This window comes from Pogona vitticeps, chromosome 12 (assembly GCF_051106095.1).
Source record: "Pogona vitticeps strain Pit_001003342236 chromosome 12, PviZW2.1, whole genome shotgun sequence".
Taxonomy (NCBI): domain Eukaryota; kingdom Metazoa; phylum Chordata; class Lepidosauria; order Squamata; family Agamidae; genus Pogona; species Pogona vitticeps.
The window spans coordinates 2,703,363-2,729,245 of NC_135794.1; the positions used below are offsets into that span (position 1 = coordinate 2,703,363).

Genomic DNA, 25,883 nt, shown 5'->3' on the forward strand with positions numbered 1-25,883 from the left:
TCTCACATGCCCTGGGCTAAATCTGGTTGTTAGTCCCTAGAGCAGACCTGCAGAATGAATGGGATTTATTAACAGTCAGCTTGGTGCTTGGTGGGGACCTTCTCTGTGGCTGCTCCCAGACTCTGGAACTCCCTGCCACTGGAGACCAGACTGACCCCATCTTTGCTGTCCGTCCGAAAGCAGGAGAAGACCTTGGTCTTTAGGCAGGCTTTCCCTTAATAGCTGGTGGCCAGAGAGGGTTTTTTATATTAATAGTTGTACTCTGTTGCATTAAATGGGCTTTGGTATTGATTTTATAAGTTTTTAATGTTTAATTCTTTTTTAAATATTTGTATACCTACTGCTTTGAGCTTCTACATATTGTCTTTTTAATGATATAAGCCACCTTCGGTTCTTTTTTAAAGAGAAAAAAGTGGGCTGAAAATGTTTTAAATAAATAAAGTTGTTCTTTAAATCCCACTAGCCCAAATCCTTTTGGGTTCTACTCGAGTAAGCAAAATCATGCAAATCACAATAGGCAACCCAAGCTAATTAAAAAGATGCTGGGAATATGCCTTCTTGTGAGGTCATCTGCACGGCTAGTACATGACCAGGCATACAAACAGCACCTTGCCAATGAGCCGCCATTTGCTATCGCGACCATGTGATCACACTTGTTCTGAGTAAATGCCTAACAGGATCGAATCAAAGGGGCTGTCGTTGGACCAAGAGGAGGATTTCCCTCTTGGCCTACAATATTAAACCGCCTAGCTAATGAGTGTATGTGCCCGTTTGTGTATCTACAAGAAAGTGTACACTATTAAGCAGTTTGATGCCAAGTGAAAGGCTGCTCCAACCTCATCACTATCCTCCTGGGGATCAGAACTCATCTCAGAAGACCACAAGTCCATCGTAGCCTGTCCACACTGTCTCACTGCCTTCAAGCCCTACGGAAGGGATTTCTGAATTTTCTGGACCACCACTACAGTGGTGCCCCGCATACCGACGTTAATCCGTTCCAGGATTAACGTCGCTATCCGGAAACATCGCTAAACGGAACTGAAAACCCCATAGGAACGCATTAAACTCTGTTTAATGCATTTCTATGGGGCAAAAACTCACTGGTAAGCGAAGATATCCCATCCGGCCGCCATTTTCGCTGCCTCGGTAAGCGAGGGTAGGGCGCGAAAACGGAGCGGGCAGCCATTTTATTCTTCCGGCGGCCATTTTGGAACCGCCGATTAGCTGTTTTTAGAACATCGCAATGCGATTTTTGGCCTATCTAAACATCGCAATGCGATTGCATTAGCTATTGCAAAAAATGTGTCGCTATGCGGATTCGTCGTTAAACGGTGCACTCATTAAGCGAGGCACCACTGTACTGTGGCTCACCCGGAAGCAAGGCCAAAATTAGAATGCTTTGAGGCTTAGCTAAGCCATGCTCCAGGCAAGTGTCCTCTTTGTGACCCGGTGCTGGCTGGGAGCTCTCTTTCAGAGAAGGAACTTGTGGTGGAGCTTCAGCGAGCTAAACCTCAACCTCAGACCTTCTGTTTTATGCTTTCCCCACAGGCACCTCAAACGTCAAGGTGTTAAAAAGGTGCCTGAAAAGGTAGACAGAACTCTTGGAATGGAGGACTTTTGTATGTGAACTCTTAAAAAAAACAAAACCCACCATTCTTTCCTTCCCGCTGACTCTGAATGCAGGTTTACACACAGAAGATGTAAGAAGGTTTCTCGTTTTGTACTACTGAACAACTTAAGGATTCTTCTCTCTGCTTCCTGTCTGCTTATTCGCCTCCGGCACAAGGTTTCTTTCTCACTTCTGAACCTGATTGAAGCTCACGGCAACCGTGCCGCAACACAGTGCAGGATCTTGTCCTTTGTTCCCAAGTTCTTTCAGGTGCTGGTGTAACGCTCTCACCGAGGCGCCTCTAATGCATTGTCATCAGGGTGACTTGAGAGAGCTCATAAATCAGCAGCCTGCTTAAAAAGGGAGGAGGAGGAGGGGAAAACTGAAAGCATTTCCTGCTGACGCTCAGGAAAACGCAAGGATGAAAATCCAGCAGATATGCCATAGATGGTGGCTACTCACTACCTAATGGTTTTTAAATAATACAGCCAAAGTTAATGCTCACTCAAACGGACAGCAACGCTTCAAAACAGGAAGCCCCAAAGGTGTCACAAGATCTGACTTCCCCACCTGCAAGCATAAAGTTAGTCTCTTCATCACCCATAAATCTGATTACACCAGTCCGTCTGTAAGAGGTCTGAACAGGAATGAGGACTTCTTAGCACGTGACATAGATCAATAAACAGGTTCACTCGCTTTTTCACAGAAACTCCGTCTTCAACCCAACGCAGTCTTTTTGGAACTCGTTCCCTCAACATTTGAAAGAGAAGATCCTGCCAGAGTTGTGAACTAGATCTCAGCTGTTTAGCATTAGCTAAATAAAGTTGTTTCTTGGCTTACAGATGTTTAGCATTAGCCAAGTACTGCGACTTCATCGTGATGTTTATGATACAAAAAATTTCAAAATTTCAGGACAGTACCAATGTTAGTGACAAAAAAAGAGAGAGTAAATTTTTGTATCCCATTTCATTCTGATCCCACTTCAGTGTACCTGCGGCCTAAATATTGTTCTGTGTATTTCAGAAGAAAAGGATTGTAATCTCTGGAGGTTTCTAGTGAAATAAATCTCTTAGTCTTGTTACTGTGTGTTGTTATTGTTTTTGCTTTGTTCTGTTTCAAAACTCAGGTAAGAATTAAGTTTCCTTGAAGTTTTCAAATGACACCAATCAGTTTCTAGTAGCCAATAATGTACAACTGCAAAAATCCATCTTCTCAAAATATTCTATCCTGTCCTATATTGGGAAGATCACACATGTTGTCCTTCTAAAGCAAACCATCTATTATTCCCCCACGTGCTGGAGTATTCTGTCCAAGGGTAACTAGATCAGAACCATGGAGAGCTCCCTGCGGTGCAAGCTTCAGGACAGCCACGTTGCAAACTCACTCCAGGATCAAACTTGGTGGGACAGTCATCGCTAAAGGTGGGAAATCCTTAAGACTGTAGGGCAGTGGTCCCCAACTTTAGGACTGCAACTCCCAGAAGCCCTTGCTAGAATAGCTAGTGGTGAAGGCTTCTGGGAGTCACAGTCCAAGAACCTCTGGGGACCCCACATTGGGAACCACTCCTCTAGGACAGAAGGTGGCAAACCTTTGGCACTCCAGAGGTGCTGGACCACAACTCCCAGAGTCCTTTATCACTGGCAATAGAGGCTGAGGATCCTGGGAATTGTAGTCCAAAACATCTGAAGTGCCAAATGCTCACCATCTCTGGTCTAGGATGAGAGAACAAAGAAGAGGAGCCAAACATCTGGTGATGGATTCTTCCAGATAATGTCCTGCTAACAGTGCCTGTCAAACCCAAAGTTGGTGTCAAAACCAGATTGCACAAACATCACACACACATACTTCTCCATCCCATTCTGATCCCAATTTGCAAGGTTTCTGGGGCGTCTTTCCCGTGGCTATAAAACAGCCTAGAAATCTGATAGACATAAAGACTGCATCATGTCATCTCTCTCCTCCCCAAGTGTCCTGCCACCATGCTCCGTCCATCAGAAACCTTCCCAGACTTGAGGTGGGATAACGGTTGATGGACAAGGTGTGCCTAAGAGCATCATCACACAGGGGCTGCTCCGACTCTCTGTCACATCCAAAAGAGACAGCAGAACTGGCCCCGCAGATGTGCGGAGTTACCAAAGATCTGTGCCTGAACTCCAAGGGGGGCTTTCTTAAGAGAAAAGAACAAGCATAATTCTTCCTATGAAGAGGAAATCTCAGAGCAAAGACATTGATCACATGGTGATGCTTCATAAACCTCTTTCAAAAATGAATCAGGTAAGCTGGATGAAAAGACGGCCCAGAGAGAAGGAAAAGCTTTGAGGAAAGAAAAGACAGCCAAGTAGTGACAAGATGACTAAATTCCAGTCATCACTTCACCTCCCTTTCAGGTCAAGCCACCAAATACAACTTGTTCTTCTCTCTCTCTCTCTCTCTCACACACACACACGCACACACACGCGCACACACACACACACACACACACACACACACACACACACACACACACACACACACACACACACACACACACACACACACACACAGAGCAGAAAGGAAGGGCCAGTTTTAAGTCGTATGACTTCTACATATTTAGCAACCTGGCTTAAGACATTATTTCTAATGGTCTCAGGAGTCTAAGAGTATATCCATACTACAAGGAAAGCTTCTTAACTGTTAGAGTCATACAACTATGGAACCCATGACCTCAGGGGAAGGTGAGCGCTCCAACATTGGAGGCCTTCAAGAGAAAATTGGACCACCGTCTTGTCAAATCTGCTTCAACTTGGATTCTTGGATTGCGCAAGGGGTCGGACTCAATGGCCTTATAGGCCCCTTCCAACTCCACAGTTCTCTGATTCTAGGATTCTACATTGACAGCTCCATGTCACTTCAACTGCTATAGCAAAATCCAATGGAATCCTGGGAGTTGTAGTCTGGTGAAGGGTTTTGAATTCCCTGCTGAGAGTGAAGATTCATGACTCACGGCATACATAAATAATCTAAAAATTACTAAGAATTTACCCTTTCTCAATTCAACACTTTTAGGAAGTGCGATGCCTATTTTTTTTTAAGTCTCCAAATTGGGTCTTGGATAAAAATTACATTCAACAGTATTGCTACCATTTTCAAGTCACAAATCCCTATGAGTCCCTCGCCAAAAATCCCCACACTTCTTAAGATGGAGCTGTGGCAACTGCCCCATGTGGATCGAACTCTGAGATCTCCCGGGCAGTTCATTTCGGTTTAAGGATGCTTTTGGAACAGGGGTGAGAGCACAAGTCTAGAAAGGACTGGTTGGCTTTAGGAATCTCCTTGCATTGTGCAAAACAGACATGGGGCCTGGCTTCACCCACCACCTCGAAACGCAGCAGAGTGTTCTCCTTTTAAGCCCCAAATGTAAGTTGCCATGACTTATCTCCCAATACCATACTCTCAAGCCTTGTGGTCCTCACCATCATCTTAAACTGCCTCCTTTTGTCCACTGCTCTGCTCCTCCAGTGGCCAGCTCACGGCCAGCAAGACATGAAAGCAACGCCATCTTACAACTTCCAGACATGAATAAACAGAGACACACAGCCTCTACCATGTTTCCCCGAAAAGAAGACAGGGTCTTATATTAATTTTTGTTCCAAAAAATGCATTAGGGCTTATTTTCAGGGGATGTTTTATTTTTTTTTTTCATGGACAACCATCTGCATTGATTCACAGTCAAGTCCTCTTCTTCTGGTTGCTGCACAAGGGTGGAGGGTGGGTTTTCACTGAACTGGGGCTTATTTTGAGAGTAGGGCTTATATTACGAGCATCCTGAAAAATCAAACTAGGGCTTATTTTCAGGTTAGGTCTTATTTTTCAGGGAAACTGGGTAATTCTGGAGGTGACATTTAGCCGTAATGACTAGTAGCCACGAATGACTCTAACAACCAGGAATTTGTCTCGCCTCCCTTTAAAGCCGTGCATTTCAGCAGCTGCTGAGACTCCTCGTGGCGGTGAAGGCCCCCCCCCCCATTTCATGTTGTACTCTGTTGAGTAAACTACGGTCTGCAAAAGAGGCCACACAGTAAGGCTTGGGTTTCTATGCCTCTCACAGTTATTCCTGAGCTCACCCAAACCTACATGTTATGCCCTACTTATGAAAATGCAACTTGGCAGACTTCCCAAGCCATGCCCGCAGATTCCTTCCCTGGCCTCCATGGGTAGAGGGAGGTAGGAGTTGAATCGTACCGAACGGAAGCTAAAATTAGCTTTGCAGCTTGAAGAGGTTAAATGTTTCAGAGAAGGGCTTCGGTAAGCTGTAATTTGAAAAATCCCAGAGATGCATTTTGTAGCCTTGAAAATTTAAATAGACAGCAGTCACATTTTCTTGCATCACTGTGTTCTGTCTAGTGCTGCCTGCAGTTAACCTAAATCCAATCCCACAGTAACCACTTCTCTGCAGACAAAAAAAAATGTTGACAGCTTAATATTGTGTGTGCCATTCTTCCATTTGGCCCTGCTCTGTACATCCATGTGCGCACGCAGCCACCGGCAGGCACAGAGTCCACAGAGTCTGATCATTCAAAACATGTTTACTTTCCTTCACAGAAATCGTTTTTAAGACTTCCGTGGATGAACACGCTCTATAATCTTGGGAAATGACAGTAATTTGCCAACTTGCTTATCCTTCTGGCAACGTTTTTTTCCACCAAGCACCAAATGCTGAACTCCAGAAACACGGTTTTAGACAAAGGTAAGTTTCCTATAAAAAAAAAAAACGGTCCTGCTTTCTAATGGCAAATGTCCTCGTGTTGGAATGGTCTGCTTCTCCATTGTAAATAAAATTCGCAATTCGTTTGCAAAGGGACAGGTGCTCCGAGGAACATGCCAGGCCCCTAGACAAAGGGCCAGCGCAAGCCATTCTGCTGGGCAACCAGTTCTTCCCTTCCACCTGCCTATTATTGTGTTGTGTATGCTAGAACTATGATCCTTTCTCAAACCTCTTCCTAGCTTGTAACTGTAATTAACAAGGACTTATAACTATCAGGTGCCTAAGATGTTTGCACATGGGTTCTCTAGCTGCAATCTTCCAGTAGGAGTACAAAAATAGGATTGCATGACCTCCACGAGCTGGATAGCTCAGTGGTTTAGGTCTCTGGCTTGCAGAGCCCAGACGTGGGAAGTTCGATTCCCCCACTGGGCCTCCTGTGAGTAGAGTTAGCCTTTGTGTCCCTGGGCAAGTTGCGCAGTTCCAAGATGGCCCCAGAAAAAGGGAAAAGGAAACCACTTCCGGGGGGGGGGGGGCGGTTGTTGTTGTTGTTAGGTGTCATAAAGTTAAAACCCACTTCTAGGAACCCTGGCAGAGCTTTCAAGGGAAATATGGTACTGAGGTTTTACCAATTCCACTCTCCCGGTGAGTTTCCATGGCCGAGCGGGGAATCGAACCCTGCTCTCCAGAGTCCTAATCCACCGCTCTATCCACTACACTGAGTACTATCTACCAGGAAAGCCCAGAAAAAGCTCTCCATGAGTCAGAACTGACTTGACAACACAAAATTATTATTATTTCCATGTTGTCAATGGATGGCCTTCCCTAGAATCATCGGGAGCAGATTCCCCCAACCTTGTTCCCTTAGACTACAACTCCCAGAATTCCACATTCAGTGTTCTAGGTTGATTCTTCTATCTACATGATTTTTAAAGACAAATGGCCTTCCTAACCTTCTCTTCTTCAGGTTAAATAAACCCACTTCTTTCAAATGCTCCTCCCAGGCCTTGGGTTTTTCAGACCTCTCGCCATTGTGGCCAACCTTCTTTGGACACGCTCCGGCTTGCCCGTGCTTCTTAAGCGGTGGTACCCGAAACTGCCATGCAGGGGCAATCAATGGACCCAAAATAACCAGGTGGCTGTTGGGTTGCCCCAAAGCATGGCTGCTGACAGAGAGGTTGACTTCCTTTAAGGAAATAAGAATTCTTGGCCAGGCTCTCCTAACTTCATTCAACAGACATGGAAAGGACAGAATTAGCATAGGCGTTCTATCAAAAGGGGGTTCTTGTAATCAATAACGTAGAGGTGGCGGCCCAATTTTGTCACTGACGTGATCTGAAATGAGCCCAGTTTGGAGATGCTGTAAAGAGGATGTCTTTTACCCTTGATTGACTTCAATTACAGTCCTTCGTTGCTTCTATACTCACCATCACCTGAGAGGAGATAATGAGCAGTAAAGCTTTCTCACCCATGAAATTGCTCTCAGTGTACTCCTTTTACTTGGGAAACTCAAGGACAGGCATGCTTCCATTATTATTATTATTATTATTATTATTATTATTATTATTATTATTATTATTATTATTATTATTATTATTATTATTATTATTATTATTATCATTATTATTATTATTATTATTATTATTATTATTATTATTATTATTATTATTATTGTTGTTGTTGTTGTTGTTGTTGTTGTCGTTGTCGTTGTCGTTGTCGTTGTTGTTGTCGTCGTCGTCGTCGTCGTCGTCGTCGTCGTCGTCGTCCGACGACGGTGATGATAATGATTATAAATGACTGTGGCCTAACTTGTTGGTGCCAAAGAAAGCAGAAATGCTTCCTTGTGTGAGTCCTCAGAATGTGCTCTACACAACCACCCATTTGCGTGGCAACCAAGACAGCTTGGCCACTTGGAATTCACCACGCTGTGCTACAGTCCAGGCTGATTCTGTGCAATCAGGAGCCTGCTTCTTCTATAAAAATTAGAAACTTGAGTTCTTCACAGGATCCCTCTAGGCAAGTGGTTCCCAACCTTGAGTAGCCCAGGTGTTCTTGGACTGCAACTCCCAGAAGTCTTCGCCACCAGCCAAGATGTTGGCCAAGATCTGCAGTCTAAGAACATCCGGGTTAGGGTTCAGGCGTCTAGGACAATGATTCTCAGTCTTGACTGTCCACATTTTGGGGGCTCCAGTTCTCAGCTTCTGGCCACTGATCCTTTGGATGGAACTTGTAGGCATCCAGGAGTTGTGGTCCAAGAACAGCTGGACGACCCAAGGCTGGGAACCACAGCTCTAGGTTTTAGAACCACCCTGATTGAATGTCCCCCGAAGGACCCATCCCTGCTTCCCAGGCCCTATAAAACCCTCAGGGTCTCACAGCCACCTCCTCATTCCAAGCAATCTATTGTTGCTGAAGAGCTTCCTGCTCTTGCTCCTTAACCTGGATGTTGGCCTCGCGTAAATCTCTCTACTTCCCTGCCCGCAGCTTCTCCAGTCCTTCCTTGCTATTCATGGAAATGTTTCAGAGGACAGACCTGTTCCTGGTTTACAGGCCTGACAGTGACCTTCAGGAGAATTTCCATTGACCTGGCATCTGATCCTTGCTGAGAGTCTGTGTGCACACACATAAACACACACATATTGTGCCTTTTCCTTGCAAGCCAGGTTTGCCGCCACTCCTTGATTAAAATTCAGTAGAGTCACTGGAACAAAGATAAAACTAATTAGGAAGAGGCAATGTATCCCCTTTCTATCCAGATGGCCATCCTTAAACAAAGCCCAGACAGAGGTAATTTTGCAAGCGTTTTGCACTGGGAGAATTTCTGCCCTTCTGAATGAAGACAGTTGTTCTGTTTAATATGTAGAAGGCTTTAGAGCCATTCCATAACATAATCTTGATGCAACGCTTTTGTAGTTTCTCAAGGGATCACTTTACGTTTAATAAAACTTTTAAGCCTGGGAAAAAAAAGCCTTACTGCAGTTTAGTTCAATCCTTAATGATGTAAAAAGGTCCCTAAGGAAGGCAACAACTTAACATTTTGGTGCGGTTCCCCTTACTTTTCTTTTTTCTTTTTTGCTGATTAAAGGCAACAAACCTATATTTGTTGAATTTTTAAATAAATGTCAGAGCTGGAGGGACAGCTAATTTCATCTCTGTAAAAGGTTCCACTGTTGAAGCTTTGATCTAACAGGAGAAGATCTAAAACAACACAACTTCCCGGGAAGTTCAGGAAAGGACTATACAGCGGTGCCTCGCTAGACAGTTACCCCGCATGACAGTTTTTTCGCTAGACATTGACTTTTTGCAATCGCTATAACGATTCGCAAAACAGTGATTCCTATGGGGGAATTTCGCAGGACAATGTTTGGTCCCTGCTTCGCAAACTGATTTTCACTAGACAACGATTTTGACACCTCTCTCCGCGCTCGCAAAATGGGTGTTTTCGGGACCTAAGCTTCGCAAGACAGCTATTTAAACAGCTGATTGGCAGTTCGCAAAGCGGCTTTCCTATGGCCAATCTTCGCTAGACAACGACGATTCTTCCCCATTGGAACACATTAAGCAGATTTCAATGCATTCCAATGGGGAAATGCTTTTCGCTAGACAATGATTTCGCTAAACAGCGATTTCAGTGGAACAGATTATCAGCGTCTGGCGAGGCACCACTGTAGTTTAATGATAGACCACACACTACCATGCAACTTTGCAGAAAGCTATCGAGGGAAGACCCATTTGACAAGGGAACCCATTGTGTAGAATGATGGTCCTGGGTGGGTTCTCTCTTACTGAAGATTTTCAAAACAGAAGCTGGATGACTATTTTGGAGAGGAATACCCTGACTCTAGATTCAATCCACATGACCGAGAGACACCATCCAGCCCTACGATTCTTCACCTTCTCATGAAGGAGACCTTCCCCAAGCCATTTCTACAGAACTTCAGACCACAGTTTTAGATAACAGCTGCTCTAAATCAACCTGTTTCCTCACTATTTACTGCCAATGTTGTCTCCCTCACCCCAAAATACACTTCTGTGCTATCTAAAAAAAAACGTATATTCCTAGAACAACAGAAAGAAGTTGGCTCAAGCATCACTGTCGTCATTATCATCACCCTTAACTATTCAGCAGTTGATGATTCGGTCCTGTGTGCATCTTAGTAACACCTTTGCTGATGGTAGCTCTCATCAGTTGCTTAAAGGTCAAGTGCTCTGAAGGCCAATTAAAGGCAGGACAAGACACTCTATAAATCCATAAAATAAATAAAAAGTTCACATCAGCAACAGCTTAATGATCCCTCTAACAGACTTCTTGGTCATGGACTTCTGCTGTTTGTTTTCATGTCAGAATATCCTCTTCTTTTATATATATAACAACTCCCAACACACAAGGTCTGCTCTAATATATAGATAAATAGACAGATAGATATAAGAGCAGAAGACAGGTCGTGTCTGTCGGGAGTTGTTTTATATATCTGTATAAATATATATATTATATATATATTAATAATAATATAATTTATTGTCATTGTCATATATATAAAATATATAATTTCAAAGCCACTTTTCTTCTACTGAGGGGGCTCACTGAATGCATCCATCTCCAGAGTGTGAGGAGATCAATAGACAGAGAGAGAGAGAGAGAGAGAGAGAGAGAGAGAGAGAGAGAGAGAAATAACTAATTGGATTAAAGGATATAGATCACATATTAATCATTGGCAAGCTCACATTAGGGTCTGGAAAGCCACCATTTAGTTTTCTTCCTCACTGAATTTCTTCCTCACTCTACCGCCTACTGAGCAGAAGGGCTAAGTATGGGGTCCGTAAGTGAGCACTTCCTCAAATAACACACAACGATACTGGGTGTAACCACAAGAGGTAGCGATGGCGGCCAAACCAGAGGGCTTTAAAATGGGACTGGACATGATGCGTACAAGGGTAAGCCCATCTACAGCCCGTAGGCACGGGGGCTATATATGAGCTCCCGAATCAGGAGCGATGGGTCTCTGGACACGACGAATGGGAGGGTGGGGGTTATAAGTCTCATGTCCAGACTGTGGGTTTATCTAGCTGGGACAGTAATGCCAGACCAGGACTCATCTTACATTCTCATGCAATGCTAAATCTGAAGCAGCTGTTTCAGTTCTAGACCAGCATCTGGTGCCAGTAATGGACTGGGTGAGGGTGGGGCTTCTTTGGGAGAAAGGTGGTGTCTGGACATTTTAAATAAATAAATAATGTGCACTTTCTGCTACAAGTCTACAACAGGGGGTCCTCAGAGGCAGGCTGCTTCTCAACAAGGGAGTTTGTCTGGCTACCATCCTCATCATCCTCTTCCTAGAACTGCACAGCTGGGAGGGACCATACAGATCATCAAGTCCAACTTGCCAAGGAGACCCAGTGGGGGACTGAACTCTCAAACTCCCAACCTCTGGTCCCGTAGCCGGACGCCTGAACCACTGTGCTATCCAGAAGTTCTTATGCAGAATAGCCATTGGTAAGAGTTTCTCTCCGTGAGCCTGTTTAATCCCATTTCAAGGCCGTCTGAAGGAGTGGCTGAACACAGCGGGCCTGTATCGACCCGTACGGTGGCTCACCTCTGCCACTGCCTTTAGTCAGTCAAATGGCCACGTCCAACCCAGGGCACATAGCGGCAGTTTTCGCTCAGGGCAGTCTGTAGCAATTACTAATCATAATTATGGAAGGTGAACGTTATCGCTGTCAGTGTTTACCCGATTAGCTATAATTTCTTCACCAGCTCAGTAACACATCTCCAGAAAGGAGAGCTGACGAGAGGCTGAAAATGCAAGTGGGGGAGAATAAAAATATGCCATTCAAAGCCAGAGGCTTTTAGGCTTGAAAGAATGGATTCCACCGAGCTTGCAATTCGCTCTGTGAGAAAGAGTTAAGCCAAATGCCGGGTACCGCACTGTTTTCGTGATACAGGGGAAACCTTAGTGGAACCCCTGAATTAAGTTAAGGGTAGCCATCTGAACCGGTCTGGAAACACATCATCGACGGCCCACCCTTGACGTTAGCATTTAAAACACGATTTTTGAAAAGCACCAGGCCTGGCCTGGATGGCACGCTAAATGCAAGAGACACGTGCAAAGTGCAAAGATGAAATGGAGGACAGTGAATTTAACATGCCTTTCGAGAGAAACTGCAGTGCAGCAAGGCCGCAGCAAGCAAAGGTCTGCTGCGGGGTGGGCTGGTTGGAGTATTTTAGCCCTTCCCTTATCAGCAGCTCTCAGGGCAGAGCCGAGAAACAACATCACTTCAAAACAGTCTAGAGCCATCCCAACGATTTAAGCTGGCTGGACGTCAATGCCGGTGCCTGTCGGTATCCCAGGGCGTGTGGTGAAGACTTGCAAATTATGACCCTGCTTGCCTTTCGGTAACCAATCACAGAAGAAAACACAAAACAGGGTGCTGCAGCCGAGAAAGGGCCCAGAGGTCCATGAATTCAGTGGGTCTTACTCCTGATTAGAGCTGCAGTGTATTTCAATACTCTGGTGGTGTTCAGCTGCTAAGCCCATAGTCTCACTAAATGCCAGGACCAATTTGGCTTCAACTGATTTTTTTTCCCTCCCACTTAGTGTAATATCAAATGGGTTCGCCAGCTTTGCTGGTATAAAGACTGCCATGTTACTCCAGGCTTCTGCTCTAACTCAAGAGCCTTGCGTGCCTTGATTGAAGCAACAGACAGAACTCCAGTGGTGATAGCCCACTTTTTTGAAAGGGAAAAATGTCTATAAACCGACACTTTAATACCTTTCGTTTTCACTGAATCTGCCTACCCTCTCTTGTCTGTCCACCTGACTCCACAGGTAATGGCCACCACAGATCAATCTAGGTGTTAAGTGGAAAGTATATTCTCTGAGATTAACCTATTTTTTTTTCCTCCCACAAGAGGATTTCATCAGAGAGATGTTTTTGAGCAATTAGACTTGTAAATTAAGACCATGCTTACCGTCTAGTAACCGAGTCACAAAACAAAACACGTAAAATGTAAGATACGAAGGCAAGGAAAAACATTTGTTAAGATGGACTGGGTTTTTTTTTTCCTTTCTATTTCACGGAGCATGTTCTCCGAAAATCTATTATCTAATTTTACCAATCTGGTCTTTTTGCTTCTATCGCAATCCCTAGATTTTCGAACCCTCTAATTCTGGTGGGACTGAACCTTGGCCACGATGATCTTTTCAGCGCCCCAGAAAGAGATTCCACAACACTGCCTTTTGTTGCCACCTGGACACTTAACAAGAGAGGAAAAGGGAAACTTTTTTTCAATGTCACCTTTAGGATCAGCCTAACCGTGTCGCATCCTTGCAAGGGGTTCAACTTCAGCATCTCGCCGAGGCTACAGCCCGAGGCCTGGTGTTGTCGCTCGCAGCACACGCAGACGCTGTCGCTGTCAAATTTAATCTGAGAAAAGCAAAGAAAGAAAGAAAGAAAGAGAACGATGTGTTAGAGAGGTCAAAGTCTTAATACATCCTGGGCTCTGATAACACAACAGAGGGAACCGTCAAAGCTGTGCTTTTATTTGGTGAAGTGAAGTAGAAAAATGCTTCACCAAGACGTTTTCAAGACGTTTAAGATTTCAAGAAAATAAGAGCAACCCTGCTGATTGTATCAAAGTCTGTCTCATAGAAATACATAACTCTTTCCCCCACCCCACCCCACTTGGAACCTACAAATGAACTCACAACATGATGTTTGCAACGGTGCCACAGGACGACATCAGCATACAAACCTGGTGATAAAAACCAGACCTCCGATCTGGCCAGCGAGAAGCCCCAGGGAAGCTCACAAGCCACAGGCTTCCTCTCTTCTTGCTCCCGGGAGCTTCTGTTAGCTCTAATCCTGCAGATTCCTTAGGGAGCCATCCGGGCTCGGGTTACAAACAACTTTGCCTCCACACCTGCTGGTGGCAAGCTCTGCCACCCCCTGCCTCGGTCCTGAGGCTGCTACAGATCAGGTTCGTTTCGAAAGCATCCAGCAACAGAAAGAAGCGCCAGGCTGGCTTTTATTTCCTCCCTGACCCAGGCGGTTCTTTGTCCCCTGAAAGCTCACTTCTGAAGTTCAAACGATGTCGCATTATGAAATCAAAACACCGCACGTGGATTAGGGAAGGGGCATTTAATGGTCTGATCCGATGGCACGGAAGATAAAGGAAGAGAGAAAGGGGGGGGGGAACCCTGAGAAGGCCAGAGGCTGAAATGGGAGTCCTACACTAGAGAAAGACCGTAGCTTAACTTGAGCATCTCCGTCTGTCTCTCCATCCATACATCTACAGCCTCGGGAGGTGGTGAGCATTCCCACGCGGGAGGCATTTACAAGAAAACTGGGCAACCATCTGCTTTGATTTGGATCCCTGCCTTCAGCCAAAAGCCTTGTAGGACCCTCCCAACTCCACGATACTAGGATTTACTTCTTAGGAATATATTTGGGTAATGTTTTAGGTACAAAACCTTCCGATAAGGCAAATGGAATTATTCTGTGATTCTAATATTTATTTTCAAAGTGTGTAAAAGCAACGGCCTCTACTTAGGATACACAGTGGATACACACATACAGCTGAGCACAGGATCATAATAAACACACAGGACAAAAAAAAGACTATATAAACTTTGAGTCTCCTAGGTACTGTTGGATTAGGGAGTTTTTTCATCCCAGACAATGATGATGAGAAAGGCTGATTTACACTGAACCACAAACGAGATCCACGTTCTAACTTTTTAACGGACCGGCTGATCATCTTGCCCTTAAACAAAGAGAAGTGACGCAGTGGCAAATTTTGAAAGAAGAGGCGTTCAGGGTCACTGTCTTCGAAGCGGCCTGCTGCCCTCCAGGAGAGACCAAAACCCCAGGCAGCTGTATCAGTCCTATAAGGAATGGCTCTTTTGCAAAGTCTATGACTCTTAATTGTCTGTGCAAGAGAAAACTATCTTCAGTTCTCTTGCATTACAACTACGATAGATGGCAACAATATATAGTTCTGGAGAAATCCACTTTTCCCTAACCTACGGTAAGGATTACAGCTAAGACAAGACAGAACAGAGAAATCTCAAAGGGGTGGCAGATGATGTCATCCTTCTGATCAGAAAGTCTCAGAATTTTGATGATGCAGGCCCCACCTCCCCCCCAAACACACACACACACCAAGGCCCAACAGGTCACAATCCTGATCTGCAATTCTGCCTACAAGCAAGGCATCTTGGAGATGAACAATGGGGGGAGGGCTCTTCTACACTGCCCCTTAATATTCAAACTCTTCCCCACCCCGCCCGCAACTCTCTCTCTCTCTCTCTCTCTCTCTCTCTCTCAACCTTTGCTCTACGAGCCGCCTACTGAGCTCCATCGTGGCCGAAGTCTCCTGCCGGTGAACACGACCCCCCCCAAGTCCCCGGTGGGGGTCCAGCTACAGCTTAAATCGAAGCGATCAAACGTGACTGAATGAGGTTCGGACTTGGCATTCAGGGCTCTCGTGGACACCTGCCTCGCAGCTGGCTTTAGCAGCAGGACGCAACTCAGAATCAATACACGTCTCCGCCGGAGAAGGAGGGGAAGGGAACCCCTCCAGGACTTGACAAGGAGAACACACCGTTCAGATAAATCTGTCGACAACCACTGTGGTTAACCTCTTCTACGCCAGCCTTCAGCTCAGCAACGCCGCCCGCCTCCCCGGATGCGATGGCTCGCCTTGGGCCCTTTTAATCTAAAGCACAAGCCCAAATTGCACATCAATCCACCCAAAGGGCAGAACCGCTGGAGAGCTCGGTGGCTGAGGTGGGGAGTTCGATTCCCCCAACTGTGCCTTCTTGACAGGGGCTGGACTGGATGATCTACAGGGTCCCTTCCAGCTCGGCAGTTCTAAGAAGATTAGGGCTGAACTGCTGGAGACCTACGTGGTTTAGGCATCCAGCTGGGCCTCCCTGAGAGGGGTTGGATTCCCACGATCCACAGGGTCCCTTCCAGCTCTGCCGTTCTGAGATTAGCAAAGGAATCACAGAAGTGATGCCAGGAAAACAACACAAATACCCACGACAGGGTCTCAGGAGGGCCCCCCCTCCCATGTTCCTTGACTGATGCTCAGGTGGGAAGTTTCCAAATAGCATTGTAAAAGAGCAACTTTAACTATTATATACTGTATACGGGGGCCTTCTGTACATTTGAGTTGAATGCCAACGTATTTTGTTCACTACCATTTACCAGGGTATTGTGTACACATAATCTGCAGTTCGATGCAGGGAGGGGGATGAAGGGATGCAATTCGTTGTAAAGACAGACTTAAGTCACACCAGGGACTTGACTTGGGATTTTTTTATTTTAATGAGTCAGACTTGACTCGCGACTCAGAACCCACTCACCCCTCTTTTTTTCTGGGGGAAAGCATGTTTTTAATAGGGACTCAGACTTGGGATCAAAGATTCAGACTTAGGTCTTGGACCCAAGACTTGCCAACGTCTTGCTTTGATGACAATGAGCATCCACTAATTTCAGGATTAATCAGGACGTTTCAGCGCCTATCCGAAAGTCTCATTCTGCCTGTCTAGGCCTGAATGGAATCAATGGTTTTCTTTCCTACTCCCGGTGTAAGCAACGCCAGGACGTCCTTGTTCGGCTGTAAATGGTCAACTCTGCCTGCTTTGCATATTTTTAAGCCTAAACTGCATTACCACAGAAAGCACTTTTGGCCACAACAATACCGTTTAACATTTCTCGTTCTCTCTCACGCATATACCACAAACACCTGTGTTTACTTAGCTTATTTAAATCTCTCTCTGCTCCCAGCTTTCCTCAGTACTGGAGTTCAAGGTATATTACATGACAACAAAATTACCTTTAAAAAAAATACAAATAAAGGTTGTATTAAAACACAACTGGCGAGGAAATCAAAAAGCAATTTTAAAACATTGCCCCCTCCCTTTAATGTATACCATCTGCCTCTCATAAGCCCCTTAAATGTAACATCTCATTAACAAAGCAAACTTTCTCATTCAGGAAAGGCTGTTCTATAGCAGATTTCCTAGCTTATAAGGTGCCAGAGAATTCCTTGTGCAGCTTGCTAGAAGCTGTATGGCTGTAAGGTTGGACTGATTTCACCATTCATATTTCATTATGTTTCGATACAGACAGTTGGACTCGGCTGTTGTATTCTAATAGTCAAGAGACCTCAGTGGTTAAGTTGGCCCATGATCTTCCGATTCAAAATCCACAGCAAGAGAGGTCACAGGACCAGTGAGGATACCACATGGGTCTCGTAGGACTGCCATCATGAGATGTGAGGGAGCCAACCCCCCACCATCCTGAGAACCCAAAAAAGGAAGCAACTGGAGCAGGTCATTTGGAAATGGAATGACCCTTCCTTGCACAGCTAAGCTGACCTCAAATACTTTTCATTGCAACAGGACCACATACTATATACTCAAAATACTATTCTTCAGAAAATCACATTCTGAATCCTATTGTAAAGATTGCAACTAAGCTCTGGAAGGCTGAACAGGATGGCAGATGGCATCGTAGCTCCTTCTCCTCTGAATGTCCCGGGATTTTGATGCTGTGAACCCTGGCTCCATGACATCACAGGGCAGCGCCAGTGGATAATGGATTAAAAACAGGTCCATGGCCTTAAAATCCATCACAGGTACCCTGGTAGCTGATCTCTCCTAAATTTCTACTTCTTGTCCATTTAGGCTCTCTTGGCATGACAAGGTGTCTCAAAGAGGAATTTAAAAACTGCAAGCTTCCTTGTTGTTTAGTCATTAAGTAATGTCCGACTCTTCATGACCCCATAGACTGGAGCACGCCAGGCCCTCCTATCTTCCACTGCCTCCCGGAGTTGGGTCAAATTCATGTCGGTAGCTTCGATGACACTGTCCAACCATCTCGTTCTCTGTCGTTCCCTTCTCCTCCTGCCTTCACTCTTTCCCAACATCAGGGTCTTTTCCAGGGAGTCTTCTTTTCTCATGAGATGGCCAAAATATTGGAGCCTAAGCTTCAGGATCTGTCCTTCCAGTGAGCACTCAGGGTTAATTTCCTTCAGAAGAGATAGGTTTGTTCTCCTTGCAGCCCAGGGGACTCTCGAGAGCCTCCTCCAGCACCACAATTCAAAAGCATCAATTCTCTGGTGGTCAGCTTTCTTTATGGTCCAAGATTCCTAGTCTCCAGCTAAAAGTAAGATATAAAGCTCTGTCCCCTTTTCTATCTTTGTACTTCTTGTAAACGGTATCTAATATTCTTATTTTGGACAATAAGGGTACATAAACAGCCGCACACCTAACAGCAAGTAAAGGAGAACTGATTCATCACCCAGAAAGCAGCAACCAATCCTCAGATTCATAAACCAAGTAGCAGTCATCCTAGCTTTGGACAATTTGCACAATGTGCAATTCTGCGCAAAATTTACAGTGATGTAAAGTAGAATTATATCCGGTACACCACACGTGGAGCTCTGAAACCAGACTGCGCAGGAAACCTGCTCATGGGGGGGGGGGAATGTCTGGGTGATGGGGCAGTGGTATCACTTGGCTACAACCCAAGGAATGTAGGAGCAGTATATATATATTCAAATTTTACCACACAATACAAGAAAGTGAAATTTCTCAACTGGAGGAAACGATGCCTGAAGTCCTGAGGAGGTCTGTGGTGAGCTGTACACCCGGCCTATAATGAATGGATTTTGTGCCTTATAACTACCGGTTTGTAAAACAACCACAACAAAAACAAGGTTTTTGGTTAAAACTTGTATCTGTTATCTAACACCAGTCAATGTTTCTTATACAATAATTTTGATTGACTGTGCCCGATTTTCTTGAAGGACAAGAAGAATATGCTCCTTGCATTCTAATTTCCCTAGAAGATTTATTTGTGTTGTTTTTAAAACCACCCATATGTATTTTCGAGAGAGAGAGAAGTTGCAACGCTTTTGGAAATTGTTAGCAGTTCTACGAAAGCTCCCCGCTTTCCCCCCACTGGTAAAAATGAATAAACCTGACAGAAATATGTCAAGTAAAGATGAGCGCTTATTTGATTTGTGTATTGAGACTGCTGCTCTTGCCAGCATTTATGAACAACGAAATGAGATTGGGCTTATTGCCTGCGTTTGTTTTACTGTACTTCCCTGCTTCTATTTTAAGCACCCCGCAGGCAGAGAAGGAAGGGGGCCCTGGATGTTTCTATCAGATTTTTTCATCTGGCCGTTTCAAACAGACCCAGTCCTCCCAGGGCACAGCCATGCTTAAAAACACACACATACACACAAAGCACCGTGAAGGAGTGTTTCCAAAACATGCATCAGGACTGGAACGGCCGTTTCTGATGTTTGTCCTGGACAGGCGAGAAACAGGTCGGAAAACATCGCCGGTGTTTGCCCTTCCAAGCAAAGCAACAACTTTGATCAAACTGGCAACAAAGTCCAAGGAGAGAATTCAAGAATTCAGTTTGCTAATTATGTGGAAGGAAGGGATAGGCCTTTTTGTAAAACTAAGACCTACATTTTGAATTTTCCCTACATGCTGGAATGTCACTGGCCTTCTAAATCAAATCAGACATTCCAGTGCAAAAAAAAAGAAAGAAAGAAAGAAAGAAAAGAAAAGAAAAGAAAAGCATAAGGTTCATTTGGGATTTTTGTCTGTAACAAATTTGGGGTGGGAGTTACATCTTGGTTTAGAGACAAAGAGTGTGCCTGAAGTGTGTTTTCTCTCCATTTTTGGAAGAAATACATACAAATAATTGGGGATTGGGAGGGTGTGATTACACACACACACATGGAAGCTTAAAAAAATGGGGCCCACTTTCCATGGGTAGGAAAGATTAGATCAGGCATTCTTTAGTCTCAAGACTATAGTAACGTGCTCTCTATGGAGGACTTGGAGCAGTGTCTAGTGTGGCTGAGAAGGCCAATTCGAGAGTGACCATCCCTTCCACACTGAAGACAAATACCGTCTGTCCCCTGTCCAGGTTCCTGGTTTCGGGACTGCATCTTGGCCTCGGCCTGCTGGACAAGGGTCTCTTCAAATTGGGAGAGGCCATGATGCACCGCCTGCCTCCAGGCTGAATGCTCAGATGTCAAGGTTTCCCATCTGTTGAGGTCCGTTCCTAAGGCTTTTAGATCCTGCTTGCAGATGTCCTTGCATCGCAGTTGTGGTCTCCCTCTGGGGTGATTTCCCTGCACTAATTCTCCATCCAGGAGACCTTTTGGAATCCAACCATCAGCCATTCTCACAACATGCCCAAGCCAACGTACATGTTGCTGTTTCAACAGGTAGGAAAACATGCCTAGGCATCTCAGCATCTGTGAACTAAAGGGACAAGGATGCTGGATTGCTCAGTGGTTGAGGTCTCTGGCTACAGAGCCAGACGTTGGGAGTTCGATTCCCCATTGGCCCTCCTTGAGAGGGACAAGGCTCAATGACCCATAGGGTCCCATCCAGCTTTATAGTTCTAAGGTGATTAGTATTACATAAAAACAAAATGTGAATGGATCACCACCCACTTTCCAGTAGTTTCAACATGGCTGAAGCCAGAAACCATTGGGAGAGATTTCACTGGTAATTTAATACTTTACAAAGAAAGAGGGAAGGAAAAGACACCACCAGTGCCAACGAAATACGACTTTCACGTAGAAAACCGGCCTTCTTACAGGCCTACCTTTATAATTAGAAGGAACAGGTGGCAGGATTTGAAAAATCTCCTACATCCCACTTTCTCCTCTTTTTTTCTGACATTGCTGACAGTTCTGGGCGGCTGATGAAAGTCAGGCCACGAAACAGTGAGGACGACCCCCAAAGTTTTTATTTTTAAATCTCTCTCTCTCTCTCTCTCTCTCTAAAGGCATTCCTTCTACACCTTCCGTGTCTGCTCGCTCATCGCCTGGAGCGCCCTGGCAGGAACTCACAGATCTGCTGGCTGCAGGCAGGAAAGAGGTGGCAGGATTACTCCGTTCTATTCTTAGCTCCCGTCTCTGACCTGCTGTGATGATGCCCTGGCCCAACAATGACGACTCTGGCTTCATAGCTTTGCAAAGGAACTCCATCTACAAAATAATTGTACTCTCCCACCAAGGGATAAAATTACATCTAATGAACTGGTAGGTGTCAAACACTGTTGGTTGGAGGATAGGTAAGAAATATAAGAGAGAGAGTGTGTGTGAGTAGTACTGCTGGATAAAAATAGGATCTAGTTCTCATCAAAGAAAGATACTGTTTTATTCTATTTGGGGGGTCATGAAACTCTGAAGGAACAGTTATTTTGAGGTTTTACAACCTGTTTCTCAACTCACAAGAGTTTGCAAAAGGAATATACATCATACGGTGTCAGAACAATCGTAGGAGGAAAATATAGCAAACCTAGACCAGTATCGCCAACTCTGATCGGCAGCCACAGCCTCGTGGGTTTCTGATAGAATTGTCTTCTACTCCACCTGCTGTTCCCTTGCAGTTTCCCATCAAAGTCCTGCTCAGATCTGACTCTGATTTGCTTCCAATATCTGATACACCGGCTTCGCTCAGGTTCGTATGGGGAAGAGAAATCATGGGCCCAAAGCAGAATATTGTTTATCCATTTGGTTCCATATGGCACTGGCATATAATAAATGGACTACACACCTATATTATGAGGGGGGGGAAATTACAAGAATGGTGGAGCCCTTGACACATCCGGGCTGATCCCACTTGATTTTAATGGTTAGGGAATAACAACCACAAAAGAAAGAAAGAAAGAAAGAAAGGAAGGAAGGAAGGAAGGAAGGAAGGAAGGAAGGAAGGAAAAAAGAAAGAAAGAAAGAAAGGAAGAAAGGAAGGAAGGAAGGAAGGAAGAAAGAAAGAAAGAAAGAAAGAAAGAAAGAAAGAAAGAAAGAAAGAAAGAAAGGAAGGAAGGAAGGAAGGAAGGAAGGAAGGAAGGAAGGAAGGAAGGAAGGAAGGAAGGAAGGAAGGAAGGAAGGAAAAAAGAAAGAAAGAAAGAAAGAAAGAAAGAAAGAAAGAAAGAAAGAAAGAAAGAAAGAAAGAAAGAAAGAAAGAAAGAAAGAAAGAAAGAAAGAAAGAAAGAAAGAAAGAAAGAAAGTGGGAGGGGAAGAAGGAAGGAAGGAAGGAAGGAAGGAAGGAAGGAAGGAAGGAAGGAAGGAAGGAAGGAAGGAAGAAGAGTGATCTAAAAAGCTTTTTTTTAAAAAAAATCCACCCTTTACATTTATGTTTTTGAAACTTAAAGGCACTGGAATCAAACAAGATGAGGAGATTTCTCTCATATTTTAAATTCTTTGATGTCAGCAGGGAATCCAGCTATGCAAAAATGGACTCAAACACATCAGAAGCCAAATCAATGTGAGGAAGACACCATGACAGGATATTATTAAACAATTCACAGCAAATGCCAGGTTGCGTGAAACCCGTCCTTCCTTGGCAACCCCACACAATAGTGATAAAGCGGGTGGCCATCCAGGGCTACAATATAAATGTGTCAAAGAAATGGATATTATTCATTAATATTGCCATGTTATCCTGGAAATTGAAAAGCAATTGCTCCGAGAATGACCTTTAATGCATCGTATCAAAAGAATAAATAATGCAGACTGTCAAAAGGATATTAACTGGCCTAGAATATCTATCCTTCACCGAATAAAGGGGGGAAAAAAAACTTAATTTGAAGATTAAACCAAGCTGTAATGTAAACTACAGCTTGTTTGCAGATTGATTTGGTAGGGCTTGTCCTCCCTGACTGAGTCTCTCATAAATCAGCCTTGGTGGTGGTCCATGCTGAGAGGAGGACTGTGAGAGATCCTGACAAGAATAATTTCAGACAAAGGGGAGGAAATGCTAAACCAGACGAGACTCGGAAGAGACGAGACTCAGAAGACAAGAAAGTGCATAAATAATAGTCCCTTCTCCTTTAAAACCTGGTGGGCTTTTGAATGCAGATAAGGGCATGTTTTCATGCGAGAAGAGTTGAAGAAGGGCTGGAAGAGATAGCAAGAGAAAGAGAAAAGGATCAGGCTGACACGAACAAAGGAGCAGAAAGGGTCTCAACCGTGGTGATCTCCTCAGTGACAGAGGTCCTTCCGTTTAAAAACTGGATTTCTAAAACTTTTTAAAAGTTCTTAAATGCCAACCCAATCTTTTCCTCCATGAAGACCACGGCCTCTCCGCCAGACTGCCGTAACTCAACAAGGGGTATTAAAAACACAGCAGTTTCAAATCACTTAACTCTGCTCGTTCACAAACCTAAGGAACCCATCATGATATTGTACGGAAAACGGGCTTGTTGCAGAACTCCTGGTAGCAGAGGCCAGTGGCTTGAGGCAGGGTTTTTTTAAAGCCGTAAAAAGTACAGTTTTGTTTATGTTTGAATAATAAGAAAGTCGTTTTTTAAAAAAAATGTTTTTAAATGGGAGACTAACGTGGTGGCGATGTGGGTTAAACCACAGAAGCCTCTGTGCTGCAGGGTCAGAAGACCAAGCAATCGTAAGATCGAATCCACGGGACGGAGTGAGCTCCCGTCGCTTGTCCCAGCTCCCGCCAACCTAGTGGTTAGAAAGCATGCAAATGCAAGTAGATAAATAGGGACCACCTCGGTGGGAAGGTCACAGCGTTCCGTGTCTAAGTCTCACTGGCCATGTGACCACGGAAGATGGTCTTCGGACAAAACGCTGGCTCTATGGCTTGGAAACAGGGATGAGCACCACACCCCAGAGTCGAAAACGACTGGACAAAAAATTGTCAAGGGGAACCTTTACCTTTACCTTTACCCACGTTGGGATGAGCGCTCTGAATTGTAAGTGCAACTAATTAATCTTTTCAAATAACTTTCCATATCCTCTCCACTTCCCTTGCCTCCAAAATGATATCAAAAGTTCAGTCCCAAAGCGGAGGGAACTTTTATAAAAACACAGGCCAGCCCCTGAGAGGCAAACTAGATAATGATCATTGTTAGCGTCATCATCCCATGCCATTAAGTCACTTCCAACTGATGGTGACCCTTTCCAGGAGTATTCAGAAGTGGCTTGGGACCGGGCAGCCGGCCCAAGGCTACCCAGGCAGCCTTTTCTCATGAGGTTCAAAGTCCGGGAATCAACCTCCCAACCCTGCCAACTCTGCCGCTGGATGCCCAACTCACTGAGCTATCTAGCCGGTGCTGAACTGCAAAGAGCAAAAACCGATACAGGCTTTTGAGTCCTCCTGAGTCACTTACACTAGATGTGCTTCCTTCAAGTCTGCATGCCCTGAATTCCCAAAATTTGCTATCTGCAGACGTGGCCTTGAGGGAGGCTGAAGAAATACATTCACGAGACTCACATGCAATATTAAGAGATCACTATATGCCTTTCTTCCAGAAGAGTTAAGGACTAAGAGCCTTTATTGTGCTTTGGGTCTACCAGTCATCTCCTCCTCCTGAAGGTGTTAATGAGCTTATGTTCACGTGGCCACTGAGAGATGGCTGGTCGCGATACAGCTGAGTTTTTATCTCCCTGCGCCAGATGCACCTCCAAACCGCCTCTCTTTGTTATCCATTTATAGGGAGGCTGTGTTCTGATTTGTGTACAGACACAAGGTATATAAATAGCCAACCTTAACGGCACCATCTCAATTCCTACCCTATCCATTTTAATGAAAATGACATTTATCTATGCTAATTCGGGGATTTAAAAATATGTAATCACTCTGGAGAGGAAGGGCAGACAGGCACAAAGGGGGGGAGAGAGAAAGAGAGAGAGGTGGATTTGTGTCATTTCTCCTTGCTTCTTTGCCGCATTGTGTTCCTCCTGCTTCCTGTCCTTATCTGACCACCTGGGAACCATAACCGTCCATGATTCAAAGCAGTCTGTTCCTGTCAACCTCTTTGAAAAAGGAAATCAATTACTATTATTACTATAATCACCGCCACCACCAGCTGCAGAGAGGCTGTCTTCAGTTTTTAGAATCCACCAGTCAGTATGTTTACCCTGAGCAAAGGATTCTGGAGGCAATATTTCATTTCCTACATGCTACCATTAAAACATTTTCTCTCTAGAACAGGTAATATTAATCATTGTTCAATTGATTCCACTTATTGATAATATCAAAGCCTGAGGAAAATATAGCAAACCGTTCCATGACAATTAATGCACTATTCATCAGAATTAAGTCGTTCTCTCCAAGTGCCACATTCAGGAAACATCCAAAGTTGCTTAGAGACTACGGGACAGTAGAAGAACCTCCGTTCCAACATTTACCGAGGCTGCAGTAGGAAAACGTGCCCCCCCCCACACACAGTGCAAAACTCCAAAACTGCACCATACTCATGACATGAAAACCACACCATTCAGAAAATCATTTTTACTCAGCCAACCCCCAAAGCTGTCTTCTGACCCACCGTAGAGGGAAGCAGATATGACAGGATCATTAGAAACAAGGAGGATGCTCTCCGAGAGAGAGAGAGAGAGAGAGAGGCGGGAATAAACCATCTTAATTTGTTCTGCGAGGATGACCGACACGGGCTACGCGGCCAATTGATTGGCTGCCCCCGTGTCAAAATCCCTTTCGCTGAAATGTGTTCTACATA

At 44.7% G+C, this 25,883-nt stretch overlaps 1 protein-coding gene across 3 annotated transcripts in view; it reads right to left on the minus strand.

The window, feature by feature from the left end:
* The window catches only part of ENTREP2 (endosomal transmembrane epsin interactor 2), a 142,282-nt gene that overhangs the window by 26,327 nt on the left and 90,072 nt on the right, over positions 1 to 25,883 (minus strand). For all 3 annotated transcript variants that reach the window (XM_072981539.2, XM_072981540.2, XM_072981541.2), the window contains exon 4: positions 13,647 to 13,775. In XM_072981539.2, the coding sequence (XP_072837640.2) occupies positions 13,647 to 13,775 (129 nt within the window). The remainder of the gene's footprint in view (positions 1 to 13,646; positions 13,776 to 25,883) is intronic.